Source organism: Doryrhamphus excisus, chromosome 2 (assembly GCF_030265055.1).
Source record: "Doryrhamphus excisus isolate RoL2022-K1 chromosome 2, RoL_Dexc_1.0, whole genome shotgun sequence".
NCBI lineage: Eukaryota > Metazoa > Chordata > Actinopteri > Syngnathiformes > Syngnathidae > Doryrhamphus > Doryrhamphus excisus.
The window spans coordinates 7476569-7487583 of NC_080467.1; the positions used below are offsets into that span (position 1 = coordinate 7476569).

Below are 11015 nucleotides of genomic sequence, written 5' to 3' on the forward strand. Positions count from 1 at the left end.
ATTGTGTGTGGATTTTGTGTTTGTGGGATTAGGGAAATATGACTTTATACGCCATTTTGGCATACGAGAATAGAATTGTCTTGTTTACCATTTGTCATTTGTAGTTGGCTACCAGATTGTAACATGGATTACTTCCAGCAAAGTAGCAAATTGTAAATGGTTTTAACACAAATTACACTTTTTGTAACAATGTACCTTAATGTTACATAAACTACCATGTTCCTACATCAGTTCTTCCTAAGCCCAGTCGAACTGAACCCAACAGAGTGGTCCAAAGCTCCTATTTGCCCCAGTTCTAGTACATTGTCTTGGTTTGTGTACATTATTATTTTGGATAACATATTACATATTATTGGATCACACAAACAACACCAAATCCTGTCATTTACTAAACTGAGAATGCAGGCAAACCAGGCAAAATTGTGGCGTAGATTTTGAACATTAATGACACGCTAACCGAGGTTCCACGGTATTATAGTAGCCGTTAAGCTATTAGGCTAATGATTTTGGTTGCATGTACAGCCGCCTACAAAATGAAATTGGACTAGGGTCGACCACAACTTTTCCACAAAAGACAGCGGACAATTATGGTCCTTGTGCCAACTAAATAAGATGATGAGACTTAAATAAGCCTGTTTGCCCCAGTTCTTGTACATTGTCTTGGTTTGTGTACATTATTATTTTGGATAACATATTACATATTATTGGATCACACAAACAACACCAAAACTGAGAATGCAGGCAAACCAGGCAAAATTGTGGCGTAGATTTTGAACATTAACGACACGCTAACCGAGGTTCCACGGTATTATAGTAGCCATTAAGCTATTAGGCTAATGATTTTGGTTGCATGTACAGCCGCCTACAAAACGAAATTGGAATAGGGTCGACTACAACTTTTCCACAAAAGACAGCGGACAATTATGGTCCTTGTGCCAACTAAATAAGATGATGAGATTTAAATAAACTAACATACCCTCATACGAGTTTTTCTTACGTACAATAAGATAGTGAGAAAGCATCAACTGTTAGCCGGCATTGTTGTTATTTAATCAAGATCAATAAAGTAGAATATAAAAAACAGCCAATAGACTCCTAGCATGAGTATTATTCCCTCAGTAAAATGGATCATTGTTGTTTTAAAGTGCTTCTTTGATGCAGTCTGATTCTCCCGGGCTGTTGTTATGGATACAAAAGGAAAGTACGCAGTCACTACTTGCCAAAGTGAACTTCACGATGCTTCATGCTCCATCAACTTTTTGTCTATTCTTGTTTGGCATCACTTCTCTGAGGTACCCATGTCTTTCTCCGAGCCAGACAATAGCTGGAGGATCACACTGCACAATTGCCTCACCACCCCCAGCTAGGAATGAGCACTATGCCCATTTCTCCCAAGCTTGACTTGGAATTCTGACAGGGAGATTAGGGAAGTTTCCAGGCTATTCATACCCCATCCATTCTCCATGGAGTACTTGGCTTGGTGGTCCAATCCTTTTTCCCCCGTTCAGCCGGACCGGCCTATTTTCTGATGTACCTCTGATGCTGGTTGGCGCGTGTCTCCGAATGGCTTTTACCTGTTTATCCCGGCAGCACACGGGCTTAGAAGATGTTTTCCTTGGAGCTTACCAGGTGATTTTCTCAGCTGGGATGCCAGTATGTTTAATTCAGACACTTAATCCCCGAGAAAGTGGACCAAACATGTCTTCAGAGGCCATTCCTCTACTGGAGAAATGCAGATTGTAAACTTTTGCTTCTACCGGAGACGGTCTGTTTAATCCACTAGCACAAGTAAGCCTTGCATGCACTCAGAAGAGAAGTTCTGACTTGAAATGTGGATAGAATCTTGGAAAAATACTGATAATCTGTGGCTTAACAAAAAATGCTTTGCAGGTTATAAACAAGCAGTACCTACTACGCACATGTTGGCCTGTTTTCTTCCACATGACTGCCCATTAGCGCCCCCCTATGGTGCTAATACTTTGAAATACATGTACTATGTATATCCTCAAAGTGTTATAGTCATGAAACAAATGGTGACTGACTTATGGCCAATTAGTTGCTGACACGTTTCCACTGATGATAACCATATTTGTCAACCAATCTTGCTCATATTTTACAGGCTTGTGGTTGCCAGTACCCGGAACGTGTCCGCCAAATATTGCGGTGATTCATCTAAACATCATGACGTTAGGGGGTTTTTATTCAGCGAGTCGGTGGCGACTTTCCACAAACCTACGGAGTCAAACCTTTAGGATTAATAACAACGCCATCATGTGGTGTATTTTTTAAACTTTGAAATGTGTTGACGGGTGGCACGGTGGTTGAGTGGTTAGCGTGCAGACCTCACAGCTAGGAGACCAGGGTTCAATTCCACCCTTGGCCATGCATGTTCTCTCCGGGTAGTCCGGTTTCCTCCCACATTCCAAAAACATGCTAGGTTAATTGGCGACTCCAAATCCATAGGTATGAATGTGAGTGTGAATGGTTGTTTGTCTATATGTGCCCTGTGATTGGCTGGCCACCAGTCCAGGGTGTACCCCGCCTCTCGCCCAAAGACAGCTGGGATAGGCTCCAGCAACCCCCGCAAACCTCGTGAGGAAAAACGGTACAAAATGAATGAATGAATGTGTTGACTATTCACCATTTGTTACACACAAGAATGCCAGGGAAGAAGAGCCACCCCAAAAGTAGCCTCACTTCAAAATCATCAGATTTCTGATATTTGTGCCGGACTATTAATTCATAATCAGCTATATTTCATTTTTCAAGAAATATCCGTCGCTAAATAAGAAAGAACCTTATGCCCGTGCTGTCTATTGACCGTAAATGCCGCATTTGCAGGCCCTCCACAAATCACCGCATCAGGTTGGGCATACATGATGAGACAGAGGCGGTTGCCGGGCAACTGATGTAGCAGGAGCATACACACACACAGGGCCATTCTAGGACAAATCTTGGGTTTCATCCAACAGGGTTAGTTGACTGTGTTCATCTGGGAATGTGACCACAGATGCTGGTTGAGCTGTGCTGCTCTAACACTAATGCGACTTACTGGACTACTTGCTTCCGGTGCTTAAATCCTGGAGGTGGCATCTCATTACCCTCAAATTATCTGTTTGCAGGTGTCAAAACACTTTAGAGACAACATGGTGTCAAGTCATTTGTGACTCAAAGAGGTGTTTAGCAGTTTGGAACTCAGCGCTACTGCTGTGTTTTGGAGACTTTATGGGACCGAGCTGTCTCAATGGACATGTTGCATTTCTAAAATAGGCTTTGAATTGTAAGTTATAATATTGGTTTATTATTAACACATTAAATGCATGGTACCGAACTACCGTAATTGAGTAAATGAATGGCTGCGGCCACACTATTTGAGTAAAAAGGGTAGGTTATGTACCAGGACAGTATTAGAACTCTTGAATGGGAATGTGTGTATTTTGGTGTGTCTTCTATTCTGTTTACTTGCTTTATTCAACTTCATTTTTCTGTAAAGTGTCTTTGAGTATCTTGAAAAGCGCTATACAAATAAAGTGTATTATTATTATTATTATTAATAATAATATCAGCAGAAACTGAATGACAGAAGCAACTTGTTTCTATGAAGACGCAACAGCAAGAAATTAAATTGGTTGTTTTACTGTATGTTTGAATAAAATGTAGATAGCATGAATATAACGGTAGTTATCACTCTTATATCCATTTGCTTAGGCAATGGAAAGTGTTTGTATGTGCTGAAGAAGAAATGTTCCCATGACCCTGATCAGAGACCCCCAGGTCCTGAAGGTGCCTGTATGCGTAATGTGAATGTGTCAAGATAAGAACTCATAAAACAATAAAAGTAATTACTCTCACACACACACACACACACTTAGACAAACTAATACAGCTTGTGCAATTGCCCCCCCCCCCTTCCGTAGAGTTGCACGACCATGTAGTAGGGACCCCCAAAAGAGAATAAAAAGAGAGGAGTTTGAACTGCATATTCAGAGTGGCGCGGCATGTCACTGAGTACGTTGTTTCACTCTCCTTGCTGCGAGTAACTTTGAATATTGTTGTCTGTCTCTTCTGTATTTCTGTATTTAAGTGTTTTTTACAAGTGTCACAGGAGTTTGAACCTGACACTGTACTTTGGCATATTTAAATTTGATGCAGAAATGATGACAGAGTATTCCATGAAGGCTGTTGCGCTTAATTGAAACAGGATGCAATCAGTCAATAATAAAAAAAAAGATATTCCCTCAGAAAGCACTGATTCCCAGACTTTTAACAGTTGCCGAGAAAAGCTATTTTAGTCCTTCTCCCTGGTGGCTTGATATATTATCTGTGCTCTGATCCCTTTGTCCATCAGAGAGACAGAACATTTTTGGCCTAATGCAACTGGACCCTGGCTAATGACAGCAAATAGCACCGCCGGCCAGATGACAACAGCTGAGAACAATACTTAATGTTGACATCACTTGCTATGGGATATCTATTTCGGGTTTCTTCCTTTTATAGTACGCCGTTGGAAATTGCAGTGTGGCTCCCTCTGAAGAACCGCGTATAAAAGCTCAGTAAAGCAAGAAGGGCCTCTGTGCTCCTGAGTTCTTTCCAGACTTCTGTGTTTCACCGCCAATACAAGCTCACCTCTCAATACCTATCAAATATGGCACCCAAGAAGATTGAACCAAAGAAACCAGAGCCCAAAAAGCCAGAACCCAAGGCTTCTCTGGCTTCTAAGCCGGCTCCGACTCCGGAGCCGTTGCCTGATCGTCCCAAGGAACCCGACTTTGATCCCAAGAGCATCACTCTTGAATTCACCGCCGATCAAATCGAGGAATTCAAGGAGGCCTTCACCTTGTTTGACAGAACGCCGAAAGGCGAAATGAAGATCACCTATGCCCAGTGCGGGGATGTGATGCGAGCCCTTGGCCAGAACCCGACCAACGCCGACGTACTGAAGGTGCTCGGGAAGCCTCGACCGGAGGACATGAGCTCCAAGATGGTGGACTTTGAGACCTTCTTGCCAATGCTTCAGCACATTTCCCGTGCCAAAGACCAAGGCAACTTTGAGGACTTTGTGGAGGGCCTCAGGGTATTCGACAAGGAGGGCAATGGCACCATCATGGGGGCCGAGCTGCGCCATGTCTTGGCAACACTTGGGGAGAGGATGACGGAAGACGAGGTGGACAGACTCATGGCCGGCCAGGAAGACGCCAACGGGTGCATCAACTACACCTCCTTTGTGAAGCACATCCTTTCCGGGTGAACATGACAGTTCATCCGAAAGACTTCTTCTAATTCCCGTCACTTTATGGACTCTTATTTTAATATTTGTCCTGTTAGAGGTGAGCTACCAGCCATTATGCTGTCTTCCTTTTGGAGGTAATGAAATGCTAATGACATACTGGACATCCATTTCAATAAAGGGAATTTTATCAGAAACCGCCTCCCCCAAATGTCATTTTGAGAATAAACCACAGTTGAATTAAAAGGGAAAATAATTTATGCTAATCAACTTTGTTAAAGTAATTAGGGGAAAGTGTTGTGGCGACTGAAAACGAAGAAGAAAAAACATAATAGGATTTGTCTGCCAGATTTGATTGTATTCCAATTTACACAAAGAGACTTCGCCGCCGGGGGGCGGGGGGCAGCTGCTTTGGATCAACACACACATTCTGACAACACACCCACTTTGACCAATATGACTTTGACGAATACGAGACAGGTGTCGCGAGTGTGGGCCTCCTCATATTTGGTGTTAATGATTTGATGGCTTGTTAACACAAAACCTTAATAACATTGTCGCCCGGTGAGGGATGGTTGACATTGCCGATCAGCCTCAAACGCCTCGTCTGGTACCGTGGAAACATAACACTTACACGGCAGTCACATACACATTGGCCGTTAAATGGGTGAATTCCTGCATGGAATTAATTCCTGCCATTTTTAAAATTAATTTTATAACTTAATCCAGTAGTCAAAGTATAACCAAAATATGTGAAACACGTCAAAATGGAGTAACTATTTGAACAATTGCAATTTAAAACGTAATTGAATGTCACCATAGAAAGAACTACACATCACCACATACCATGGAATTCTGCACAAAATGTTCCCACGTGTAATGGGAATAGTTCAAATAGTCCGGTTGCCATCATGTAAATGTTATTGACATTACTGTAACATTACCACTGGGATTGTCAGCAAAGCCTTAAATGGAAACCGGATCTCCAAACACGAATTCCCGTTAGAATTGGCATGATATGTTATTTATACACGAATGGCGAGAGCTGTCTGTTGTCGGGCGTGTAAAACCATTTCTCTGTTGCAACTTGAAATATCTCAGCAAGTACGAGATAGATGGCTGCACCGATGTGTCCAGATACCCGTGGTGCCTCAAGGAATGCAATAAATGAACGCTGCGCCTAAGTGCGGCCCCGCAGAGATGCTCGCGGGGCTTGCGGATGCTTAGTTAGGGTTGTTTATGGCCACATGTTGGCGGCCATGGCTGCCATCACAGGAACATAGTAGTCATGGAAAAAGCCTGCCATGAAAAAGTCATACTGTACATGGAGCCTTGAAAAAAATGTATGTTATTCTTTAACTATGTCCTATTATATACACATATGACAGTCTAAACGCCAAATGGTAAAGCCCAAAACCACATGCATCAGTCAGACGATATATGCGAACAAACAACAACAATGAAGGAGACTTCTAGTACTATTTTGTGGCTGTTGAAGAAAGATTTTATCCAAAAAGAATGAGAAAACGGGCCACTGCAGCAAAGTGGAGACTATGGAGTATAATTCTCTTCAGGGACACAACATTCATTGATTCATTTTCTACCGCTTTTTCCTCGCCTATCCCAGCTGTCTTCGGGCGAGAGGTGCGGTACTGGTGGCCAGCCAATCACAGGGCACATATAGACAAACAACCATTCACACTCACATTCATACCTATGGACAATTTGGAGTGGCCAATTAACCTAGCATGTTTTTGGAATGTGGGAGGAAACCGGAGTACCCGGATAAAACCCACGCATGCACGGGGAGAACATGCAAACTCCACACAGAGATGGCCGAGGGTGGAATTGTACCCTTGTCTCCTAGCTGTGAGTTCTGTGCGCTAACCACTCGACCACCATGTAGCCCAAAAGGGGACATATTATGCTCAATTTGGCCCTTTGTGTCGAGTTGTGGTCTGCTGTAGAGCAGCTACACACAATAACCCGCACAGAAAGCTACGGACAGGCGAGAGCCGGAGTACTGGTGGCCAGCCAATCACAGGGCACATATAGACAAACAACCATTCACACTCACATTCATACCTATGGACAATTTGGAGTGGCCAATTAACCTAGCATGTTTTTGGAATGTGGGAGGAAACCGGAGTACCCGGAGAAAACCCACGCATGCACGAGGAGAACATGCAAACTCCACACTGAGGGTGGAATTGAACCCTGGTCTCCTAGCTGTGAGGTCTGCGTGCTAACCACTCGACCGCCGTGCAGCCGGGACACAAAACGTCGAGGGAGCTTGGGAGCACTCAGCAAGTATCCAACTAAAATATTTGGGGCCTCTCTAAATAATATGGCCATTTTTTTTCCTCATCCTTAGAAGGAATAGCAAATTTACGGTATAAATAATCATAAGGGGTTCCTTCATTTACAAAGCTGTCAAGCACTTAAAAGAAGCTCCAGAAGTACTTGTCGTAAAGCCGGTGTATTATTTAGATCCTTGTGATTAATCAGCAAAGTTCCCAAAACTCTTTAGATGATCCAAACTAATTTGAGTTCTTCTGCACGCTACGTTAAATATTTACTGAGCTTGTCAAACGCAGCCACTGTAATTTTCCATAGCTGCTGCTGCTGCTGCTGTGGGGGTGCAATATGTCCAACATACATTATGTTATGCACGGTACGAGTAAAAAACAAACCAAACAGTGGCGCCATGCACATAAACATCAAGTGGTGGCATTTCCTCATTTGAAGAGGTAATTTGGGAGATTGCCTTGGCCAAGGGCAATATGTATATGTAATATTGTTTGGGGGGGCAGCTCTAATTTTGGCACTGCAGCAGCCAGATTACTCCTTTGTCTTATACTTTAAACTTTAATTTTCTGTCCTGTTTTTGACAAAAATTGATATTGGGAAAGATTAATAATAAGAAGCACGGCCTCTATATGAAAGTTTAATGCAATATTGTCTCTTTTTCTTTAACAAGCTAGCCAAAAGAAATATTTGTTTTATTCTTTATCATGCAGAGCGGTCGAGCGGTCGGCCCGCAGAGTAAAAGAATGTGCAGTTTAACCTTGTTTAGCTCAGCAGTCACAAGTCATCAGGAGGGCGATGGCGGAGATAAATGACAAGCTTAATGATGAGACAAGCCAGAGTTTTAGGTGTGCCAAGGTCAAGATTAGCGGCCGCCATTTGTTGGCAGGCCGTCGTTTTTCTCCAGGAAAAAGAAATTGACCGCACTGCATTAAGCACAAATGAACTCATTTGACTTTCCCAAAAGTCTGACTCTATTTGAATTACAAAGTGTAGTTCATGGTGATTCTTTTGTGTGGTTAAAAGGGGACAAGATCTGAGCTTTATGGTCTTATTAGTAGAGCTAACAATCATGCTGCTGTCGTACAGAAAAGCGTATTTCATCCGCGATGTTATCATAACCACTCTCTGATGCACAGAAGGGGGATGTGGTCTAACCCGGCTTCTCATAGCATCAATATTACATTTGGAAATAGGGGAGTTCTCAGTAGAGGTTTGAAGTTTGAAAATGCTGAATGCACACTATCTATCACACTATCAGATACACTGCTGATCAAAATTTGCACTGTTAAAGGGGACATTCATTCATTCCTTCATTCATTTTCTACCGCTTTTTCCTCACGAGGGTCGCGGGGGGTGCTGGAGCCTATCCCAGCTGTCTTCGGGCAAGAGGCGGGGTACACCCTGGATATATGCGAACAAACAACAACAATGAAGGAGACTTCTATTACTATTTCTAGGCATGTGGCTGTTGAAGAAAGATTTTATCCAAAAAGAATGAGAAAACGGGCCACTGCAGCAAAGTGGAGACTATGGAGTATAATTCTCTTCAGGGACACAACATTCATTGATTCATTTTCTACCGCCTTTTCCTCGCCTATCCCAGCTGTTTTCAGGCGAGAGGCGGGGTACTGGTCGCAAGCCAATCACACGGCACATATGGACAAACAACCATTCACACTCACATTCATACCTATGGACAATTTGGAGTGGCCAATGAAGCTAACATGTTTTTGGAATGGGGGAGGGAAGCAGAGTACCCGGGGAAAAGAACATGCAACCTCCATGCAGAGATGCAAAGATTCCGGATGTCCAATGACCACTCGTCCACCATTAAGAGTGGCCAATTAACCGAGCATGTTTTTGGAATGTGGGAGGAAACTGGAGTACCCGGAGAAAACCCACGCATGCACAGGGAGAACATGCAAACTCCACACAGAGATGGTTGAGGGTGGAATTGAACCCTGGTCTACTAGCTGTGAGGTCTGCGCGCTAACCACTCTACCGTCGTCCCTAAAGGGGACATATTATGCTCATTTTTCCACCCTTTGTATTGAGTTGTGGTCTTCTATAGAGCAGCTACACACAATAACAATAAGATTTAATAATAACAATAAGATTTTGCAGAATATGCACCTAAATCTGACAAAAATGTGGTTTCAATGCCATTTTCTGTCGGTTATTCACGCTGTCATGAGTTCTACATGGCAAAGGCAAAACAGCTTTCTCTCTTTGGATGCAGTCAGATTCTTAAGCACGGCTTCTCACATCACGCCATTGCTGCTGAGATTGGATGCCGCAAAGGAGTCATTTGAAATGTCAAAAGATTCAGATTTTTATGGAACAAAAAAAGTTAGTGGTAAAGCCGGATGATCTGATTGGCTGTCTGCCAAGACACGGGACCACCGTCGGCTCACATTAATGTTACTCATGCCAAGTGCAGTCCCATAACCATCACACGGCATCTGTGAGAAAAGGGTTTTAAAAACAAAATACGTCTTCAAAGTCCTTGAGTGCCACAAAACTACTCATTTGGAATTTACATGACTGCACCAATCATTAAAACATTGAAAGTTTTATTCTCTGAAGAAATGTAACCTTGGCAGTCCTGATGACTCACTGGCAGGGCAAGGAGATTCCCCGAGATGTTTTGCACACATCACAGTGAAGGTGGCGCCATCATGATCTGGGGTGTTTTTTACTTCAATGGAGCTTCAGGTTGTGCGGGGGTGTCAAACGGTGGTAACAATGCATCTTTAGTTCTAAACAATTCTTTATAACAGACCATGTCAGTTTTTTTTTCACTAATACTAACTTGGTCTGTTCAAATGAAAATGAATGTTTTGAATCTTTTGTATGTCTGCCTCTTTCATATTGAACTGTTTCGCAACTCTGATGGAGCTATGTGAGTGTGCGTGTGTCAAGGTGGTATTCTTCTACTAAAGTGAAAATAATAACAATTGAAAGTGAAATGAATTGAAATGAAAGGCAGTTTTTGGTGGAGTCATAAATTAAAAAAACTTACAAAATAAAAAAAAACAGTGGTCATTGGACATCCGGAATCTCTGCATCTCTGCATCGAATTTGCATGTTTTTTTTCTCCGACTACTCCCCCCCCCCCCATTCCAAAAACATGTTAGCTTCATTGGCGACTCCAAATTGTCCATAGGTATGAATGTGAGTGTGAATGGTTGTTTGTCTATATGTGCCCTGTGATTGGCTGGCCACCAGTCCAGGGTGTACCCCGCCTCTCGCCCGAAGACAGCTGGGATAGGCTCCAGCACCCCCACCCTAGTGAGGATAAGCGGCATAGAAAATAGATGAATGGTAATTCAACAGAGTACAGTAGTTAAAGGTGTCTTGACCCCAACAGAGACAGGAAGGGTGGCCATAAACACATTTACAATGAGAAGGGGGGTGCAAATTCGAAAAAAAAATATTCATGAAGATCTAAAAGGTCATGATTCATATATATTTTTTT

The 11015-nt window shown here is 42.8% G+C and overlaps 1 protein-coding gene across 1 annotated transcript; it reads left to right on the plus strand.

The window, feature by feature from the left end:
• The first annotated feature begins 4584 nt into the window (after positions 1-4584).
• On the plus strand, positions 4585-5424 carry LOC131108066 (myosin light chain 4-like). The gene has a single exon (XM_058058822.1). It carries the CDS (start codon positions 4646-4648, stop codon positions 5246-5248), a length of 603 nt encoding a protein of 200 aa, XP_057914805.1. The 5' UTR covers positions 4585-4645; the 3' UTR covers positions 5249-5424.
• Positions 5425-11015: the final 5591 nt, after the last annotated feature.